A 20877-nucleotide genomic window follows, 5' to 3' on the forward strand; every position below is an offset into this window, starting at 1 on the left:
GATGTGTATAAGAGACAGGGGGGGGGGTGTGGATGGAGGTGATGTGATAGCTAGATGGCACCTAGCGCAGCAGTGTACAGGAGACGGACATGCCTTTCCAACGTCACTTGACGGATAGATCGGCCAGAGAATTGTTCGGGAAGCCTAGGTAGGTGCTGTAGGGGCAGGGACCCGCCGCGCCCCGGCCGAAGCGCCCGCGTCTTCTCCGGCAGTGGTAGGCAGTTACGTCGCGAGGGATTTCTTTTCGGGTGTGTGATTGGAAAGAAGCTTTTTTCCTTGGTTGCCAATGGAAGGGCAGCGATGTGTTATTACCCTCCTGTACCAGCAAACCTGCCTGCATTTCGCGGGGTGTAGCATCGAGCTCGGGCACAGGCCCTGATTGAAGCGGCCAGGTAGGACCCCGTGTAATACTTGTAGATTAATGCCCTCTTGCTATTGCTATTTGCGTTCTTTTTTTGTTGCTTCGACAAAACGCTACCAATGGAAGTGACCATTTGTTGACGGGGACTAGCCAGCGGGTTGGGTCGAATTAATTTGTACGGAGGGACCAACCCAGCGCGCGGGATGGCTCGGGATCCTGGCTCAGGGTGCCATCTGGACCCTTCGCTTCCGTGTAGGTATTTGTGGCCACTCTGACGGGCACCCCTTCGACATTGATGCCAGTGTGTGTGACGAGTGCATGTCGAGGCAACGGCTTTTCCTGTCTGACCGCCTCAAATCACGCGGGGGATGGAGAAATGTTTCCGGATGTGTTTGATGGGCTTCGGGGATGGACAGCTGAGCCACAATTGCGGCGAGAGATGCGGTGTGCTTGTACAATCTGTACGGAGCGAGCGGAGTACTCATATGCAGGATGCGTATACACTGGGGCTCGTTTTTTAATAGTGACGATTGACGACGAGTTGAGGCCCTCTTGCATCCCGTCAGGGCCAGGGAGAGCCAATTGTCAGTACAGAATTCCCCATCATCTTCCGTCAGTAGGCTTTAAGAGATGGATCCCTTGAGAGCCGGTCCCAGGGGTCCCAGGGGTCCCAAAGGTCCTCGAACCTAGCCTCACCAAAGCCACGATTCCCACGACTTTCTCCTCGTCCTCCTCCTCCACACCACCACACCTGCTGCCCACTTGGTACGCTCTTGGTACACTCTTGGTACACTGTTGGGGAAATCAATTGATACGTGCAAATCCACTTTGGGGGACCGCATTTCAGGAGAGGAGAGCCAGTGGTTGGGCCTCGAGCCTGTTGCGCGCGACGGTAGCTGACGATTATTGACGCAGTCCCAGACTGTCCAGTCTTCCCACGGCCACACTGGCCACACTGTAATGTAAATCAATGTACACACCATAGGTAACACCACCAGGCTCCGTAGACTGGCCGCCAACCAGAGACACTGCCTGCAGCCACTGTCTCGCCTGTCTCGCCTCTCTCCTGTCCCTCCTCCCGGGGGGCTCCTTTGTTACATATCTCTCGCTCTTGTCCTCGATCATTCCCCTCACCTCTTATTTTTATTTGCCTCTCCTGTTTCCCTTCTTGTGTGCCGATTTGCGCAAAGTCAAGTCTCAGTCAGCCGACCAGAGGACATTGAATACGGGACTTCAATTGCACACACACACACGCACAGGGGTCCGGAGGATCATCCGCGATTGGCGCACCTTTCATTCCACACCCCTCGACCCCGGTCCCAGGATACCTACATACCCCCCCGTTTTGAAACACCATCTGCTCCCTTGTCAACACGAACAACCCTCCCAAACTCGTCTTGCCAGGAGGAGAGGGCATATTTTTGGACCAAAGAGGACCTTTACGACTGACCTCAGTCAGTTCTCCCGAGAGGACCGAGAGGATTTGCCATTCCTGCTCCAAGTCAAATAAGGTTCGACTTTCGCACGACCGAAACCCCCCCCCAATGTTACCCCCACGGCCGTCGCTCTGAGAAACTCAACCGTCTTCCAATGTCTTGCTCGTCCGCTCAGGATCAATTACGTCGCATTCCTTTCCATTGAGCGCCCAATTGGCCATTCTACATATACCTACCGACCGACCGATCTCACGCACCCTACCGGCTCAGGGGACCTCATCAACAAATACCAACGCAAGTGCCCGTATACGCGCCCATGAATACGTAACATATCTTACCAGCATCCTAGTTCGAACCGATCGGACCAACAAGGGGGGTAACTGTCGCATGAGGGCCAGTTAACGAAAGAATGTCGTTCGGGGTGGCCGTGCAATCGGCCATCTTCTATTTTATGGCCTGTACGCCATGCATGGAAGCACGCAGTCACCACCGAGCCCGGCAACGGATCAAGAGGGAGCGAGAGGAGAAGGCGCGGCGCGAGGCAGAACAACCAGACTTGTATAGGCATCCAAGCCCTTACAATGTCAACCCATACTGGGAGGAGGAGATGAGGATGGGGCCCAGCCTACCCAAGAAGGGCAAGCCCAAGCCGGCCAGCCAGAGGAAGCTTACCAGTGCCGGGGAGAACAGCAGCTCTGCGACGAGGAGCAGCCTAGCTATCAACAACCATAGCCCGCCCGCTGCCAGCAGTACCAACCCACCAAATGCCGCAGCCAAGGAGAACACTCCACATACGCCGCCGGAGACGCACGGGAACAGCAGCCCGGTCATGATCCCCGAGGACGCTCGGAGTCTGAGCGTGATGGAGTCGGTGGGAGCGTCCAGTATCGACGGGTGGAACCACAAGAGATACCAGCGCGAAGACGAAGAGCTCTGGGGCCACGAGTTCTCTAGGACGGGCCACAAGTTGATGGATGCCATTGTCAAGGCGGGATCATCTGCCGGGAAGCTTCTCGAGTCGACCTTGGGCAAGGACAGGCCCATCACCGACGAGGAGCGGGCCAACTTCTACAGCGCGCCGATCCACCCGCCCGTCAACGAATACCACCCTCCGGTCGTGAGCAGCAAGCCGGCACACAAGGACGCCCTCCGGTGGATGCTCCAACCCCCGCCGCCCGCCAAGGTGATGGAAGGAAAGGTGCCCGTGACGAGGAGTGCCAGTCTTGCCAGCACGGTGAGCAGGAGGACGGCGCCCAACTCTGATCTGTCGCTGGGCAGGGTCATGAGCGAGCGCCTGGTCGAGGCTAAGCGCCGCAAGGGCGAGGTGCCTCCTGTGCCCGTCGACGGCGACAAGCTTTCGGTAGCGCTCGCGCCCGGACGCCCTACCTCGAGGAAGACCACGCAGTCGACCCGGTCGAGATCTACTAGGTCCCGGGGCCAGCGCAGCAACCGGAGCGCCACCCAGTCGACGACTGATTCCGAGGAAGAGTCTTCCGAAGGTGCACTGCAGCTCCGGCGGCGGCGGTCGGCGCGGCCGCCTGTCACCCCCGAGGTGGAATCCGACGAGGGCGACATCGACGAGGACGAGATGCCCGTCCCCAAGCCGCCGCCCGTTCCCGAGATCCGCTCGGCGCAGCGGCCCAAGCTCGAGACGATCTTGAGCTCTGACGGGACCGGCCGGAGTCTGACGACGAGACGCTCTCGGGCAGACGGCAAGGAGAACGTGCCGGTCCCGAGGACGCCGGATCAGAGCAGCAGCCGGAACGGACAGGTGCGATCCGATTCGACACCGGTCAAGGAGCGACCGTCAGGGGCATCTATCGACAGCGGGCTCGCGTTGTCTACATGATGATGGCTGCGTTTCTCTGCAACACCAAAAGAATCAAAATCCAATCTCCATAGGGCCTTTCGGGGGCCATGGGAGACATTCTACGCTTCTGTTATAACTATTTGCATTTGTGCATATGCATCACACAGGCAGCAGGGACATGCTGAAGTTTTTCTTATTCTCAAAGGGCGTTTTCATCACGATGGGGACGGATGGGAGGTCATTTCTTCAGGGGGGGAGGGTTTTCGAGCATTGGAGGGTATGACATGCAGGTTCAAAGTTGTTCCCCGTCCACCAAAAGCACCAGTCAATACAGCACAGCACAGCACAGCACAGCACTAGCCGGCGTTTTTTTTTGGGATGCACCTTTCATATTCATCATTCGGTTCCTTTGCATAGGACACACGAGTCGACAGCGCTCTGCTAATTCTTTTTCTTGTACCTATCATACCACACACAACGGCCCGATTAGCACACCAAATGGATGCGGCCCTCGCTTTTACATTGAATATTGGCGGTGAAGATGCGAAGATGCGAAGATGCTTGTGCTCAACGAGTAGGGGACGTGACCTCTCACTTACAGTACCTAATCGCCGTTGGCCATGCTGGCGTTGCGACCTACCTATACCTTTTGGAAGTCCCAGGACTGTGTACATCTCATAGTACTAGGTAAGGTAGGTTAGGTAGGTATGGATGTCTGCAAGGAAAGTGTCGGCTGCTAATAGCTATCAAATACCGACCCAAGTCGGCTTATTCTAGCGAGGGAGATAGCTAACAAAGGTACTGAGGCAATAACAGCTCAGCTGCCCCTCCCCCAGATTTTTACCGATCCCAACGCTTAGCTCATTGGGCTGGAGCGGGCCCTGGCGCATGATGTGACGACTTCCCAAGCACGACTCATTCTCCTGCTTCGATTCACTCTCCCTCCTCCTCCCCTTCCTCGGCGATTCTTTTCTCGTTGTAACCAATCTTTCTCCCACCTCGCTGTCTGCGACTTGTTTTGCTCCTGTGTTTACCAACCCTAGACCACACGATCTTTACTACTAATTGCTAATACGTACATATCCTCCCCGCTTTGTTCAAGCCGGTTTAGAGGGCACGAGGGGAGGACACCGGCAGAGATCCGAGATCGCATGTGATATTTGCTCTGGGCATCATGGGCTCTAGTGCGGCTTTCGACCAGGATGAGCTGACGGTGTTGATCACTGGGTTCGGGGTATGAAATCCCTTCTTTTCTCTCCAGCTCCAGTCACTCCCAGTCCGTTGATCGCAACGCTCTTACACACGAGAGCTGTACCCGTCCTTGGGGCACACGGTGATGAGCCATCACCCCCTCCCCCCTGCACTCTTTATACACGGCATCCAGCTTGCGATCAAAGCACCTCTCACTACACCTATCTCTTCTTCTTCAACTACCTTAGGTACCTTGAATCTTCGAAGGCTCACATCCCTCTCTCTCTCGTCTACCCCCCCTCCCGTAGCCCTTTAAGGAAAACTACCCACGCAACCCCTCGTGGGAGATCGTCTCGCGCCTGCCCGACTACATCCCGCCCCTGCGCGCCAAGCTCGCCTCCAACCCGACGACGCCGCACGCCACCATCGCCCGCGCCGCCGGCGAGCACATCCCGCCCGTCCGGCTGCTCGTCCACCCGGAGCCCGTGCGCGTCAGCTACGCCGTCGTCCGCCCGCTCGTGCCCCGCCTCTGGGCCGGCCAAGGCACGGCGCCCGAGCTGCTCTCCTCCCCGTCGTCCTCCCGGCTGCCCGACGCCGATGGCGGCGAGCACGATGGCGAAGAGGACCCCAACAGCAACAGCAACAACAACAACACCAATAAAAACGACGCCCACAACGACGGAGGCCGGGATCGCCGGCCTCCGCAGCAGCCGGCGAGGCGCATCGACCTCTGCGTGCACGTCGGCATGGCCGGCGCGCGCATGCAGTACAGCCTCGAGCGCCGGGGCCACCGCGACGGCTACAGGATGAAGGACGTCGACGGCGCGCTGCTCGACGACGAGCGCTTCCGGCACCCCAAGGAGGACGGCGGCGACGACCCGCGCTGGGAGTGGTTCGGCGTGCCCGAGGAGCTCGAGACGGACGTCGACGCCGACGACGTGCTCAAGCGGTGGAGGGCGCATGCGCCGGTAGGTTTTCTCGGACGGACGGACGGGACCAGGTTCATGGTATCTTGGTGTGGTAGTATGCGGTTTTCGCTAACATAACATTGGGGAAACCCGAAGCCGACGGCCGACGTGCGCATATCCGAGGACGCTGGGCACTACCTCTGCGACTTCATCTACTTCTCCAGCCTCGCCCATCTCTGGAAGGCGGGCGAGCACCGCCGCGTGGTCTTTCTGCACGTCCCCTCGGCGTGCTCGGACGATCTCATCGCCAGCGGCCGGGAGATTCTGCTGTCGCTCATCCGGTCCATCGTCGAGAGCGAGATCAGCAAGGACAGGGCGGTGGCCGAGACCGTGGGCCAGACCGTCGGGGCGCAGAGCGAGACACGATGACCAATCAATCACTGTTGGAGACAAAAGCCTTTTGGGGGGGCGGCCGCCAGGGAGGATGAGAAGACGATTTTGGGTTGCACCCTAGAGAGATTGTCTTTTGGGGAGAGAAAAGACTGGTTAATTCCATTAGAAAGTCCCATTGGGGGACAAGTATCAGTAAACTTTGCATAGACTAGCAAGCACCAGAGATCATTTGACAATAAGCACTGAGCCCTCATGAGGGGGAATAAATAGTGATACTTTGAACGATAAAGGTCTCTGGTAAATGTGCCCAGATATCATGTGCATTCTACCCCTTTTCACAAAGTGTTCCTCGAGCCGTTCGTCGTCGAAAGCCCCTGAGCCACAGGCAGTGCCTCTTCCCACGGGGGGTACACCACTCCGCTGAGCACCCGCTTCTGCTCCACAGACATTCGCCTGCTCAGAAAGTACCACGGGATCGGATCCGACTCCCTCATGTCCAGGAGGAGGTCGGGGGCATTGTTGTTCCGCAGCTTGGTCCGAATCGCCTTCTCGCGCTCCTCCGCCATGCAACAGTGCACTCTCCACGCCATGAATGTCGTACAGCTCATGTTCTGGACGTCTTCGCCCACACCCGCCGCGGCTGCGCCGTGCTTCTCATACTGTGTGTGATAGTCACTACAGGGCCGCCACTTGGGCGCGCCGAGGTGATACATGCGGTCCAGCGCGTTCCTCACAGCCTCGACGTCGGTTGCTCGAAGGAGGAAGAGGAGTCGTTCTTCGGGGAAAGCGGCTTCTTCCTGCTCGATAGATGCCTGGAGTGATTTGTCGAGAGCTTTCATGTCTTTGTCCGCACCAACACCCGCTCTCATGAGCATCTCGAAGTGGTAGTCTCCGAGCATGGCGTCTGCCTCAGACTCGTCTTTGTCACTTCGCAGCATCTCGATCGCATTGTAAATGTCTACACCAATATCCACGACATCGACAGCTCTCCCGAGGGGTCGGATATGCTGTTTAACTCGGTGAGAAACCGAAAGCTGGAGTGCGTACCGTAGCAGCTCGATTCGGCCATCCCAGATTGGGTGTGGTAGAAGCGTCAGGAGCTCTTCCGCCAAGTCTTTGGGCATCCCTCTCTTAACCTTCAGCCAGAAGTCTGGGTCCTGTACCGTGTGAGTTGCGTTGTCGACTCTGAGCCCGTACCGGAAGAGAACATGCGGGAGGCAACCGAAGAGCTTGACCATCGCTTTCCAAAGCTTCATCTCGGCTTCGAATTGTACTTCAATGTAGTCTCGAGACAAGATTGCTGGGGTTTTTCGCCGCTCGAGCTCGAACATCTGCTCGTCCGCATCCGTCCACACTTTCCCATACAGCCATTGGAAATGCGGGAACCTTGGCGAAGGTAACAAATGATGGATGTGTGCTGGACTGGGCAACAGATGCAGAGCGATGTGGCCAGTGTCGCCATTCCCAGGCGAGATCTTTATCGTGACTGGAGAGTGGTCCTGATTTGACGGTGCTGTTTTTGGCGCCTTCTTTGCATTGCTGAGGTCTGAATCATGATCTTCCTTGGAGGTGGGTGATTTCACGGTCTGGTCTCTTTCTCCAAAGGGCGAGCGAGTGTCGTCAGAGCGCTTGACAGCATCCTCTCTCTTTCCGGAAGACCTCTTAGAAGATCTCAGCGAATGAGGAGACTGATGAACTCCCTCTTGTGCACTTTGACTCTTGGCTCGCTTCGATGGATTCTTCCTCGAAACTGCAAGATCGGGAGTTGCCGTCCGCTTCCTCGTACGAGGCGGAACATAATCACTGTCATTGTTGTCCTCGAATACAACGATTGTGGGCTCCGTCATACCCTGATAGGATACAATGTCAATAACGTTGGCAAGCGTTTAGCGTTTCTGCTCTCTTACCTCCTGCTGAGACTCCTGCAGAGGCTCCTGCTTTGACATGTTGACTACTTGGATTTCGGCCTGAGAATCGTCTATTGTTGATTTCATGGATCCTACACTCTGTTTCCTCGGCTGCCCGCGGCTCATAGATGCGCGAGTCTCCCGTGATTCCCTGCTCACTGTGATGTATAGTGGTTCTGTCAATTTCGACTTCGTCGTGAAACTTTACACAACAAGCTGGGCGTCACTTACCAGAGGCAAAAGCGGCGGCCTGAAGGGGGTCAGTATCGCCAGAAGCTTCGGAGTAGCCGCCATAATCCGAATCCGACTGATCTGGGACATAGCAGGGAGGCGACGTGCTCTTGCTCAGTCGTTTAGCGCTTTTGCGCGGGATGTCGTGAGCAATGACCTTGGCTTCGACCTCGAACTCGTAGCCCTTCTGCACCGTCTTACGCTCCCGGGTCGGTCGTGCCCGAGCCACTTTTCTCAGGGTACGCATGTTGCCGCATTGTCTCTCGTCGGCTTGCTCATACGGGTTGTGCGTATGTTCAAGAATGTGAGACGCGGGCTGGAAGGGACGCTTCCCTAGCCTGTTGCTCTCAAACCTTGTCTGGTACCGAAGGAGGTGGAGGTGCGTCCCAGTGAAATAGCATCGACGGCACCTAACCTGCCTGCATAACAAATGAGAAGGTTTCCCACACAATGGATGGCTCGGTTCGGAAATCGAGAGCAAAGGAGAAAAGAAGGGCCAGTCTCGTATGGGGGATCATGTTGGAGCACTCTCGCTCGACTTTTAAAAAACTGAGCGCTGGTGTAAGTGCATGGCTCTTTCCTCATGGTCATTGAAACTCAATTCAAGAAGGAAATCGCCGGGAAGGAATGAAGAGATCACAGGCAACAGTCTGAAAGGAGCAACATCTTAATTTGTTGATGTCGCTCGATCCTGCCTCCATTGTAAGTCAGGGGTGACACTCAAAATCGAGCACCAATCGTGTGTCAAAGAGCACCATATCTGTAAGGCCGATTGAATGATATACCTAAGTAGGCAGCTTAGATGATTGAATGAAACCCAACCAACTAAACTGATAGCGAGCTTGATCTTTGTGCGTTCATCTCGCACCAAGCTTGGAACTCCAACACCTGCAAAAGAAGCCGGGATGGAAAAAGAACTTCGTGCAGACCCATTCATTTGCATCTAGATAGTGGGATGATCCATGTCTTACATGAGATCAATTGATGTCTATCAATGTACCTACCACTGAGAAGCCACAATAATATTGAATCTTGTCTAAAAAGGGATCCTAGGCTGCATAATGCAGCTGTCAGATGACCAAACATCCCCCATCCCCGTTCGGTGCTGACAGAAATCCCCGTCCTCCGCAGAGAAAACAGTTCTATAAAGCTGATTTAGATCTTGAAACTGCGCGGCCATTCCCCACGCTCATACTGCTTGGGCCAAGACACCTTGACGTTGAGCTGGCGTGCAGTCTTGAGAACGAATTCAGGCTCTCGCAACAGGTGCCTCGCAACCAGGACCAGGTCGGCCTGTGTCTTTTGTCCATGCTCCTCCTCAATCTCAACGGTGCCATTCTTTGCCGCCTCCTCGTTGAGCTTGTGACCTTCTTGCACAATCGATCGCGCCATCTCGGCGTTGGAAATCATGCCCACGGCGCCAATCAACAGTTTCTTGCCCTCGGCCTCGACAGCTTCTCGAACTTTTCCGGCGAGGCTGACCTGGTAGTAAGGATGGATGTCGAGCTTCTGTTGGGCATTGTTCCCGCCCGAACTGACGTCCAACAGGTCGACGCCGTGCTCGGGCAGCAGCTTGGCTAGACGAATGCTGTCCTCGAGGGTCCAGCTTTCCTGACCTGACCACTCCATCCACTCCGTGGCTGAGATGCGCAAGAAAAGCGGCATTGACTCAGGGATGGCGGCGCGGATGGCATCGACAACCTGGAACAAAAGCCGAGTTCGGTTTTCGAAGCTACCGCCATACTTGTCCGTTCGCCTCTGCGGACAATGTCAGCAATCTCAGACTTTATCACTCCTCTTACCCGTTCTTTGAAAGGCAACTTACGTTGGAAATTGGCGAGAGGAACTCAGAAATCAGATAGCCGTGCGCACCGTGAATCTCGATCACATCGATGCCCGCAACCACTGCCCTCTTCGCAGCATCCGCAAATCCCTGCACCACTTCCTCGATTTGCGCAATGGTCATCTCCTTGGGCATCGGCCAGCCTTCCTTGTCCCAGGGGATAGCGCTCGGGGCTACGCAGTTGTCGGGCCAGCCGCCGACGTCCTCCGTGGCCAGTTGCTTAGCCTCGACCTTGGCCTGCCAGAGGGGAACAGTGCTCGCCTTGCGGCCGGCGTGTGCGATCTGGATGCCGGCCTTCTGCCCCTGGGAGTGGATGAAGTCCACCACACGCCGAAGCGGCGCGATCTGGCTGTCTTGCCAGAGTCCCGAGTCCGCTGGGCTGATGCGCCCATTCGGCGCGACCGCGGTGGCCTCGATGATGGTCAAGGCAACGCCTCGCAACGCAAAGGCACCCAGGTGCACGAGGTGGAAGTCCGTGAGGTGTCCATCGTCGGCCGAGTACATGCACATCGGCGACACGGCAAAGCGGTTCTGAATCGTTACTCCACGAATCGTGAGCGGTTTGAAAAGGGTTGGAACCTCGGTTTCTTGGGAGGCGATTGCTGTGCCGACCGGCGGCTCTTGGATTGGAGTGTAAAATGGCACGCCTGGTGCGCCGGGCGTGACTCTCTTCTTGTTGTCCACCGTCATGATTGCGACCCGAAAATCGTTGAGGAGTCGAATGACAGAAGGAATGTCTAATTCGACCTGCGGCCTTTATAAGGGGAGTAGCTTGGAAGCAATGAATGCACTTGTGGGCTGTCGCAAATGGTGACGACCTCTATCCAGGCGCCTTCCTTCTTTTCTCCCTTTATAGCTATGGAAGCCACGATATCTACAGAGTCAAAGATGGGGAGAGTGGCACGGACAGCCCAAGAATTGACGGCCAAGACTTTTGATTTCCAATTGCTTGATTTCCAATCACCGCATGCACTACACACCACGAAAAAAGACACCATACTGGGTTACCAACGGTGCTGTGGTCGGCAATTAGAGGACCCGTGTGGGGGCCAGGTTATTCCCGATAAGTTGACGCAATTGGCATGATTCAAGAGAATGAACTCGGTCGCTTCCAAAAAATGTTGAACCTCTCGCCGATGGTTTAGCTCGTGCGGCCATATGAACGGTCCGGCTCGCGGTATGGGCCCGGGACAATTGGTCCGCATGACTTACGGGTTTGTTCATCTCACGTCTGACAGCCCGAAGGATTCATTCGTCCGGTCGGTGTGCCAAGGGCCGGCCGCCGATGATCTGAAGGGAGAGTGCGGTGCAGAGTCCCTCCGTGTGATTGTTGATCCACTAGATGACAAATGGAGAGACTCGTTGAATATGGACTGCATGGACAGTCTCAACATGTCATCGAATCTCTTTGGACAGTAGGGCAAGCCCATGAATAGAGTAAATCCCTGCACAAACGGCTAGGTGCTTTCCCCTTTTTCTTTCCGAGATAGAGGCTATAGATCTTGGTCATCGTAGTCTTGGAAACTTGGCAGCTCCGGTCCAACTCGCATCAACCGATGCTCAATCTGTCACCCGTAACAGTCCAGCCAAGACCCCACACCAGTTTACCCAGTCTCGGTCGGATACGGCCGTGACAAGAGGTTCTTGTTCCAAGCGAGCTGTCACAGTACCCGGGAGGGTTGCATTTGCAGACCTGAATCTCGAGTTGTGAGATGGAAGCGACTGTTACACTACCAATCACTAGTTCCCTGGGAATTCCTTCGATGGAACGCGAACTCGAACAGCGTCGCGACGTGTATCGAGCTAGGAATAGAAGCCCAGAGATCTCTTAACCGAACTCTGACTAGAACAGCTTACAGCATGCCCGTTGCGTCCTAGGGAGATCGGTCCGCCGTTTGCAAGAACCGTCGCCGGGGGTTTGGTGTGGATGCTGACAGGTCTGAAAAGGGGCAAGTTTGACAGACCTGAAGCAGCCGGGGTGTGCTCGCAGGGCCTGCACGGGCCCCAGGGTTAGGGTCTTGTATGGCCGGTACCCCTGAACTCTCCTCTGGCTTGAAACATGCGTACCCACGTACCTCCGAAACGAAACGTGATAATCCAGGGTGAAGCTGCCATACCCACCGCATTGTAACGTCTAGGGCTATCCTTCGGTAGCTTGCCGAAGGCCGTTCGGGTCACGATCGTGTACATATGCCCCTTTGCACCCCCGCCGCAATCGCGCGGCGTTCGTCCCATCATGGTACGATGATCAAGAGACTAGAAGCTGGGACCAAGACAGATCATAATCGATTTTTACAGCTTTCTCTGCGTTTCGAAGCCGAGTCGTGCCATATCAGACAGGATCTGATCCAAGATGAGGAAGTGGGCGGACCGGAGGAGGGCCGTGATGGGCTCGTAAGTACTGGCCTCGCACCAACCTTGATATCTCATCTCGGAACTAACTATCTTCTGCTAGACCCAAGCCTTTTGACGACGAGGCAGTCCTTGTTCTCGTTGGTCCGGAGAAGGCAGAGTTCACAGTACACAAGAAGCTTCTGTGCACCACGAGTAACTATTTCAGAGATGCCATAGACGCGATCCCCACGGCAGTGCTTCCCTCACCGCCGCCATCAAACCGGTGCAGTCCAGAACCTGACGGGCGCTCTGGCAACGACCCTGGATCTGCCACTACCACACACGAGAGTCTAGTCATGTGGCTATCAACAGAAAACTCCGACATGTTCGACCTGTTCATCCTGTGGCTGTATCACCACCAGGGCTACCAACAATCCCCCTCGCAGGCGGGTATCCCGCGCTCCGCCTTTATCGACGATGCCGCCATCGCAAGCGCGGGACAGGAGGCGGGGTCTCCCTCACCGACCAACTGCCATAAGTTCCGCGCGCTGCACTGGAGCCTGGTGCGGTTACATCTGTTCGCCGCACAGATCGACCTGCCCGCGCTGCAAGACACGGCCATGGACGCGCTGCAAGACCTTCACCTGCGGTGCGACTGGGACGTCGCGCCGAGGCTTCTCTCCCTGCTGTTCTCGGACACCAACCGCTTCAGCGACGGCGGCGACGAAGACGAGGACGCCTCCGTGACGCCGGCGACGACCTGCCGCCTGCGCAAGTGGGCGGTGGCGATGCTGGCCTTTGCGCTGAGCGGCTGCCTCGGCGGGTGCGGCAGCAAGAGCGCCGACGGCGTCGTGGCCGAAGGCCAGTTCCAGGGCCTGCTCGACAGCCTGCCGGACCTCCGGGACCAGTACGCGGGCCACCTGGCCAAGATGGCGGCGAGCAAGGCCGACGTGCGCATCAAGAACCCGCAGCTGCGGCTGCCCGAGAACCATCTGCGCAACGAGGAGCGGCACTTTGGCTTCCGGCAGTGCTCCTTCCACAGCCACCGCAAGGTCGTGGGCCAGGGGAGGTGCACGCACGCCAAGGCCTCGTTCCTGCAGCAGAGCGGGCGGCTGTCGCCGACGTGGGAGCTCACGACGTCGCACTGCGAGCCGCACTCCTCCTCGGACGGCCTGGAGACGGTCGGGAGGGGCCTGGCTGTGCTGACCGAGTGCGACTCGCCGTCGGGGGAGGAGGTGCCGCCGCTGGTGTCTCCGCTGCCTGCCAAGGGCTCGGTGTCGTTCTTGGACCTGGACTGAGGGTCCTGGACGGCGGGCTTTAATGATGTTCATGACTTTTCACGATGCACGAATTCCGCATTGCCGTTACCGTTACTGTTGCTTGTACTACACATTTCAGGAGGGTTATATCCCTGGGGGATGAGGTTTGGGGGGGTGCTTCTCAGCGTTTCTGTCTGGCTGAAGAAAGGTCGAGGGTTGTCCGCTGGTGTTTCTCCATCTGCGCGATGCATATTGGCGGTTCCTATGGGCCTTAATATCGATGTATTATTACAAAAGATCTTATGTAGAAGAGCCAAGTGCAAGTAGACTCAATGTCAAACAATGACGCATCAAGAGTTTCAGTCATCCGCCCGAACCCTCTTGCAAAGACTAGGTAGGTACTTAGTGTACACTTAGAGGCTTCATTCTAGTGGGCCCCAGGCGGTTGCTGCCGCTGTCCGGGGGCACGGGTGGCTGTGGGATTGACTAAACACGGGGTGCCTGGCTGGCCCATCATGTGGGGATTCCACTGGACGCCACGGACAGCTTCGCCCCTAAACAGCCTCAATCACGGTCAGATGCGAACAGGCATCCATCATTCGCATGTGATCACCACACACCTGGGCCTCATCCTGTCAGGCACAGGGATAGAACACCATGTGAGCGCTTCTATTATGAGGCCAGGCGATGCCTGTGCATAGTTCCACAGCGATATCCAGGCGCGAGGGTGTCTTGAGGCCATGGCGGCTCTGTTGACCAGTCACACGGACGAGTGCTGCGCACGAGGCCTCATATGTCTGTTGGTTCTCCGGTGACGCACAGCGCATAACCAACAGACATTCTAGATCAGAATATAACGGCATCAGGGGCTGGATACCTGCTCCTTGCCCTTGAATCCAACATGTTCTGTACATCCAACAGAGTTTCACTCCGGAGTAGAAGCATTCAAGATGGAAGACTCAAGATGTCTCACAGACACACACTCTCCTTTCGCCATCGACGTGTTTAGAGACCAACAATCATCTGAGTTCCACCATGGTACTCATGGTACTCCAGCAGATCCTACGATCGCCACGGTGTCTTCAGATTTAGAAGCTCTGCTGCCTGCGTCCTACCACACCGCCGACAACAAACAGCTCGAGATCCCGCACCTCTACTCGGCAGCGCACCTGCAGGCCGAGCTGGGCATGGCCCAGCTCGACGGCTTCTCGCACTGGTTCTGGCTGCTCAGCTCGCCAGACCTGCCCCGGCCTCTGCACGACTGCGCCTTTCTGGGCCGCCGCATCCGCGTCACGGAGAGCATGGACCGCCATCTCGGCCTCGACAAGACCAACCAGCTCTACCTCAAGCCCATCCCGCGCCTCATCCTCGACCCGCGCTTCTGGACAGACGTCCTCCCCACCGCCGTCCCCTGCTCCTGCCCTCTCTCATGCGAGCAGGAGGAAGACCCCAAGCATCCGACGCAGGCCTCTGCCCGACAGACGACTGGCACCGCCAACACCACCGCAGAGGACATCGAGCCCTGCGCCCGCCGCCGCCTGCGCTCCTGCGCCCTGGGCCTGCTCTACTCGTACGCCGCCCTCGTCTCGCACGAGTCCGACTTCCACCTCGCGCGCCGGCACGACCTGCTCCCCGCGGAGCTCTGCTGGCAGGCCTGGCGCGCCCTCGTCGCCCAGCTGCTCGCCGACGGCGGCATCCGCGACCGTGTCCACCGGCGCTTCCTCTACGGCGAGCTGCGCCTGCGCCGGCTGCGCGAGATGGGCCAGCTCTGGCGCGGCGGCGTGCTGCGCGTCGTCGTGGGCCGGCTCGACCGCTTCGCCGGCTTCTTCCAGGACAACGTGCGCTGGCTGGCGTCGCTGGTGGCCTTTATCGCCGTCGTGCTGTCGGCGCTGCAGGTCGGGCTCGAGGTCAAGGCGCTCGAGGACGACCCGGCCTTCCAGGCCTTCTCGTACGGCTTCACCGTCTTCTCGCTCGTGGGGCCCCTGGGCGTCATGCTGGGCTTCGGCATCTACTGGGGCCTGTACGTGCCGTACTACCTGGCGCTGAACCTGCTTGCTGTCAGGAGGGGGGAGAAGAGGGCGAGGAAATCACTGCGGGAGAAGGGGGCCGATGATGTGTAAATAGCACGGGGAGGGTTTTTGATGTCATTTTTTGTCTCTTGCGCGCCAAAGATACCCTTTGTTTCTAATGGTACATTGTATCCTTCTTCTTCTTCTTTTCTTCTTCTTTGTCTATGTATATGTCTCTCAAGCAAAAACGTCCCCGAGAAGCTCGTGGTCCAAAACCATCAGCCCCGCCGTCTGCGGCGTGTCCTGCTGCATGAGCGCCATGTTGTCGTCCGCCCAGATCATGTCGTGCTTGCCCACCAGGATGACCTGCTCGATGTCGTCCGCCGTCTCCAGCACCCTCGGCAGCAGCGGCTGCCCGGACTTTAGGCCCCGCAGGCAGCTGCACAGGATGGACAGCCCCGTGAACTCCTTGAAGTGGCAGACCGAGCGGCACGCCCGGTCGCGCACGACCGCCATGCCGAGCCGGAGCGCCGACAGGACGTCGTCGGCGGCGGTGCCCGGCAGGCCGCCGCCGCCGCCGCCCTTGGTCGCCACGGCCAGGGCGTCGAGGTCGTGCCGCCGCGCGCCGACGATGACGTGGATCATGGCCGCGGCGAAGTCGTCGTGGCACAGGTCGACGAGCCAGCCGTGCCGCCGCTGCTGCTGCTCGGCCTCGTGGTGCGGGCCGCCGATCATCGTCGGCGACGAGTGCACCGAGGGCGGCGCCGCGGCGGCGGCGGCGATCTGCGAGGTGCTGCTGCTGCCGCTCGTCTCGCTCGGGCAGGCCGAGTAGGGCGAGGACCAGGCGTGCTGGATGTCGAGGAGGGCCATGGCGCTCCTGAGCGACGCGGCGCGCGACCTCGCCTGCTGCTCGGCGGGGGTGTTGACGCTGCTGCTGCTGCTGTGGGCGTGGTGCAGGGCTAGCAGAGCGCGGTGCATCAGGACCTTGAGGAACTGGAGGCGGTAGTTTGCTTTGCTGCTTGAGCACTCGAAGTTGAGCTGGGATGGTGGTTCCGAGAGGATGGCTGCCTCTGCGTCCCTGAGCTCCTCTCGGATCCGGGCGTGCCATTCCAGGACGCGGCCGTAGTCCATGAACGGTCTGGTCGGGGAGTTGACTGTGTTGATGACCTCTGCGAGGAGGGGCACGATCTCCGCGACCTTTGTGTGGTAGGTCAGGTCCGTGGAGGTGTACGAGCCGGCCCAGGCCTCTTCTGTGGACCATGAGCATCCCGTGCCGTAATAGACCGCGGGCTCAACATTCACTGGCTGGTCCACATCCCCGTCCAGAAAGAGATGGGAGGTGCCAGCCCTCATCGCCACGTCCAGGTCTAGTAGCTGCAGTGTGAACCACACCCTCTTGCGCATCTCGGCCTCGACCTGAGATATCTCTGGGAAGAGGCTTGTCGATCGATGGAGCTGCAGTGAGATTGCCATTCTGGTCGTGAAGCCCATTGCACACGTCAGCTGGTTTGGGTCGCCTCCCCTGAGCTCGGTCATCTGGGCAATCACCATCATGCATAGGGTGCGAACGGTGGTGATGTCGGGCGCAGCCATGAACGGGGATCTGGAGAGAGATATCTGGGCCGACTCGAGGAAGAAGTCGGTCCATTGAGACTTGGACCGGCCGGCGCCGTCGAGAATGTAGTCTGGCATTGACTGCGCCCCCAGGGCCAGCATCATCAGCAGCTGGGCGAGCCAGCCATCGAGGACCCCATGTCGGTTCTTCCAGAAGTAATCTAGTTCGTTCTGGATGAGCAGGGGGTGGAGAAGACCGTGGGTGAGCTCTATGCTGTTCATGTAGCTCGAAACCAACGCCTCGACTATATGGCGAGGCGGCAGGCTGTCCACAATCTGCGTCTTGGTGGCAGCATAGGGGGAAGAATTGCCAAAGGGGTAGTTCATGCCGCTCAGGGCCGGGAAGAGAAACTTGAGGTTCTTGATCTGGCGATATCTTGGCTCCCAGTGAGTATCTGTACCAAATATGAAGGGTACGGCTTCTTCAAACTAAGTCGGACTATGGTTAACGCCTCTATCAAGATGCCCATAACTCCCGCTGGTCTATCACTCACCTCCGACGCGACTGTGGCCCAGTATGTGCTACCGTGACCCGGGAATCTGCTGGTAGCCGGAGAAACACGTGCTTTGATGTACTGCTTGGCGGCACTCCGAGGCGGCGTCATAGCCGGCGTTTCTCGCTCGGGAGTGGCATCTTGCTTGGGGCTTGAGGGGAAAGGTTGGTAGACGCAATCCTCGGCGTTGCCAGACGCAACACAGCGACTGCACGGTAGCCGTTTGTCACATTTCAGCTTCCGCTTGTGACATGGGATACAGACAAAGACTCTACGGTTGCGCTTTTGAGATCGTGGATGCCCCTCGGGAGATGTGTTGTTGGGGTCTAATATGGAGAAGGTGGAGAAGTACCCGGCGGGAGGTTCGGGAGACATAGTCATAGCTGGCCGAGTGTATCAGTTTGATGCCTACCCCAGATGTTGTCAAGTCAAGTCGTGTAAGTCGGGGATGCTGAAGGGAGTTGGACTGGTCGGGGTCAGACTTGCTTGAGGTTGAGTGCGAGCTAGACGAAGATGTTTAAATAACGAAGTCGAGTGCAGTCTACAAGCTTGTAAGTCGAGACGAGGACTATACAGTTGTGACCCCTCCCTCTCTGGACAAAAATAGTGGACATAATCAACAGAGGTGGCGTGGATTCAAGCAGGGGACGTGTAGCCTGCAGGCGAGCATCGTGGGTACCCCAGTACATGTAGATTGTATTCCACTCTAGGGCACCACCGAGCTCACCAAAGAAGCTGCGGTAGGATCGCCTCGACCATGGTAGGATCCATGAGAGGGGAGACCCAGACCTCTCGACGTCCCAAGGGGGGCCGCCCTACGAGGCAGGGCAAGCGGGAGGTGCGGGGGGGCCAGCAAGGGTAAGAAGGGTAGCTACCGGCCGCCATGCATCACAAACCTTGATGATGACCCAGGTCCAGCCTATCGGGATCGATCGATAATGGATGGGGACGAGACGATCAGCCCAGAGAAGAAGAAGTCCCATTCATCTTCCAGGAAAGACGGAATACTGCCATGGCGGCCGTTGGAGCCATCAGCCGGCCCATCCGCCAGGCATGTTGTGTATGACGACGATGATATCTGTAACCGCACCCAGTCTTTCTCCCGTCGAGGCTGGCTGTTGTCGAAGCGAAACTCGGCCCAGGTACCGAGGGGCTGAAGCATGACAATCATCTTACATACATGCATTGGGCTGCATCACGTGTAGAGTGCATGGAACTGGCGCTATCTCCGTGGCCGAGTGAATCTCTCTCCGCTTGGCCTTCCGCATCACATCACCACGGAGCAAAGAAATTCGGTGTCCAAGCTGAAAGATGGAGATCTCCAAGAAGGGCTCTCCCTGCCTCGTGAACACTACTCCAGTTCGATCGTCACCTTCCTGTTACCTTCTCGTTCGAGGGAAGGGTCTCACGGTGGTGAGCGTCACAAGAAGGATCAGTCAGGGCTGATGAATGGACCCCGGCCACCGACGGAGACGCGTCTTGGTTCCGTCGTTTAGTTCTGGCTGCGGCAGGGTGGAAAGAGCATATCCTCGCCCTCAGATGAGTAATTAAAAATCGGATTGGGCGCTTCGAGGCCCCAAAGAAACGTCATGAGGGCTGCCTCCTCCCGGGATCGATGGGAGAGATGGTGCTGAGGGGGGCAAAAACCAGCAGTTTTGCGGTAACATCCATCCCGCGACACAAGTCCCGCGCATGGGGAGTCAGGGATCACGGCATGCTTTGTCTCCGCCCTCGCCCCTAAATTCGCCAACAAGTCCGAGCCTAGAGATGCGAGGCGTGAGCTCTGCAGCCATAACTTGCTATTCCCGCACTACCTTGCCCGCCTGCTCTCGAGAAAAGGGCGGCCTCTGATACGCTGGCATACGCACCGCGCACCTTGAAGCTCCCGGGCGAAGAGCGGTGACAAACGGGCACAAGGCCGGTGCAGCGTTACTGGCGGTTAGCCCGCAGCACCACCGGCTCCGGACACCACGTCTGTTCCCGACACCCGCCCCCCTCCAGGCCTAACCCAATGGTACACGGCTTTGGGGGCCATATGCGAGTTTGCACATCAGCGAGCGCAGGTCCCTCCTCGAGGCGCGCAACCCCGTCTGTTGGCTCATTAAGGTTTTAGGCTTCTGGATTTTTCACTCCCTTCGCCGCACGCCAGAAACAAGTGTCAGATCCCCAGAGGCGCCGAGCAGGGGGGCGGGGATCAGTGGCAGTGACAAAGGAACTGGCTCCCGCAATTCCAGCACTCCCTGTTCCCTGCATCTTCATCCCGGGCGCACTGCGGAGCAGACCATCGCGAGTCCGAGCTGACACAGCCAATGAGAAGCTGCACCCATCTCCAATTCTGGCTCAGGTTTCCATATTGGGGCATTCAGATGCCCTCCGATATAGGTAACTACCTAGGTAGCTACACCTCACCTTAATTGAGTTACCTAGCACTGCCTCCCACCCACGGGAAGATGACCAGCCGAGCCCGACCCTCCCCCTTGTGATACCGCGCTTCTTTTCTTGAATTCTCGCAAGCTTTTCCGGCCTGCCGCACTCATGGTTCTCTTCTTATCCGCGTCTACACCTGCCGGAAGGCCTTTTAGCGCTCGTCCCGCGCTTCCGCCTCCGCCCTCTCGACGACATGCATGGGGGTCGATTCTCACGCATGAACTGGCAATTTTCTGAGTCAGCTTGTCACCTCCTTTCAGCGAGCCGTGACATCTACAAGAACCGTGCATATCGTTATTGAAACCCTTCGACACTCGTCGACCTAACCATGCCTTGTCTGATGTACTTTTCGCAGTCTGCCAGGCCAGGCTCATCTGATCATCCGTGCCATAGACGGTAGAAGAGCCGGGTCGAAACACCACCGGCGTATATGCTGATTCCGGATACCAAATGGCAAGGCAGAAAGAGATATTCTTGCCATGACACCCGTCGTTTTCTCGAGCAGAGAGGTGTGGTCGTTCAAAATAGTACCCTCCACCCGAGACTACCGCATCACGACACTACCCGGAAAGAAATGGTCCCATGTCATGAGCACAAATGAGATGATGCTTCTGACCACGCAATCGTCGCGAGTTGTAGTTTCCTTTTGATCTCCGACAT

The 20877-nt window shown here is 57.5% G+C and overlaps 7 protein-coding genes across 7 annotated transcripts; 4 read left to right on the top strand and 3 right to left on the bottom strand.

Annotated features, from left to right (window-relative positions):
* Positions 1-2266: 2266 nt before the first annotated feature.
* On the top strand, positions 2267-3646 carry E0L32_011057 (uncharacterized protein; the record flags this gene model as incomplete). The annotated part of the gene is made up of 1 exon (XM_031133744.1): positions 2267-3646. The coding sequence occupies one exon, from the start codon at positions 2267-2269 to the stop codon at positions 3644-3646; it is 1380 nt and encodes a 459-aa protein (XP_030988700.1).
* Positions 3647-4781: 1135 nt separating this feature from the next.
* Positions 4782-6135, top strand: E0L32_011058 (uncharacterized protein; the record flags this gene model as incomplete). Its single annotated transcript, XM_031133745.1, has 3 exons — positions 4782-4841; positions 5107-5766; positions 5863-6135. The coding sequence occupies 3 exons, from the start codon at positions 4782-4784 to the stop codon at positions 6133-6135; spliced, it is 993 nt and encodes a 330-aa protein (XP_030988701.1).
* A 299-nt stretch (positions 6136-6434) lies between these two features.
* Positions 6435-8755, bottom strand: E0L32_011059 (uncharacterized protein; the record flags this gene model as incomplete). The annotated part of the gene is made up of 4 exons (XM_031133746.1): positions 6435-7949; positions 8007-8164; positions 8238-8570; positions 8653-8755. The coding sequence occupies 4 exons, from the start codon at positions 8753-8755 to the stop codon at positions 6435-6437; spliced, it is 2109 nt and encodes a 702-aa protein (XP_030988702.1).
* Positions 8756-9392: 637 nt separating this feature from the next.
* On the bottom strand, positions 9393-10770 carry E0L32_011060 (uncharacterized protein; the record flags this gene model as incomplete). Its single annotated transcript, XM_031133747.1, has 2 exons — positions 9393-9995; positions 10063-10770. The coding sequence occupies 2 exons, from the start codon at positions 10768-10770 to the stop codon at positions 9393-9395; spliced, it is 1311 nt and encodes a 436-aa protein (XP_030988703.1).
* Positions 10771-12316: 1546 nt separating this feature from the next.
* E0L32_011061 (uncharacterized protein) lies at positions 12317-13712 on the top strand (the record flags this gene model as incomplete). The annotated part of the gene is made up of 3 exons (XM_031133748.1): positions 12317-12319; positions 12379-12474; positions 12543-13712. 3 exons carry the CDS (start codon positions 12317-12319, stop codon positions 13710-13712), a joined length of 1269 nt encoding a protein of 422 aa, XP_030988704.1.
* A 911-nt stretch (positions 13713-14623) lies between these two features.
* Positions 14624-15793, top strand: E0L32_011062 (uncharacterized protein; the record flags this gene model as incomplete). Its single annotated transcript, XM_031133749.1, has 1 exon — positions 14624-15793. One exon carries the CDS (start codon positions 14624-14626, stop codon positions 15791-15793), a length of 1170 nt encoding a protein of 389 aa, XP_030988705.1.
* Positions 15794-15919: 126 nt separating this feature from the next.
* E0L32_011063 (uncharacterized protein) lies at positions 15920-18165 on the bottom strand (the record flags this gene model as incomplete). The annotated part of the gene is made up of 2 exons (XM_031133751.1): positions 15920-17725; positions 17791-18165. The coding sequence occupies 2 exons, from the start codon at positions 18163-18165 to the stop codon at positions 15920-15922; spliced, it is 2181 nt and encodes a 726-aa protein (XP_030988706.1).
* Positions 18166-20877: the final 2712 nt, after the last annotated feature.

Source organism: Thyridium curvatum, assembly GCF_004353045.1.
Source record: "Thyridium curvatum strain D216 chromosome Unknown NODE_97_length_144783_cov_81.221394, whole genome shotgun sequence".
Classification (NCBI taxonomy): Eukaryota; Fungi; Ascomycota; class Sordariomycetes; order Thyridiales; family Thyridiaceae; genus Thyridium; species Thyridium curvatum.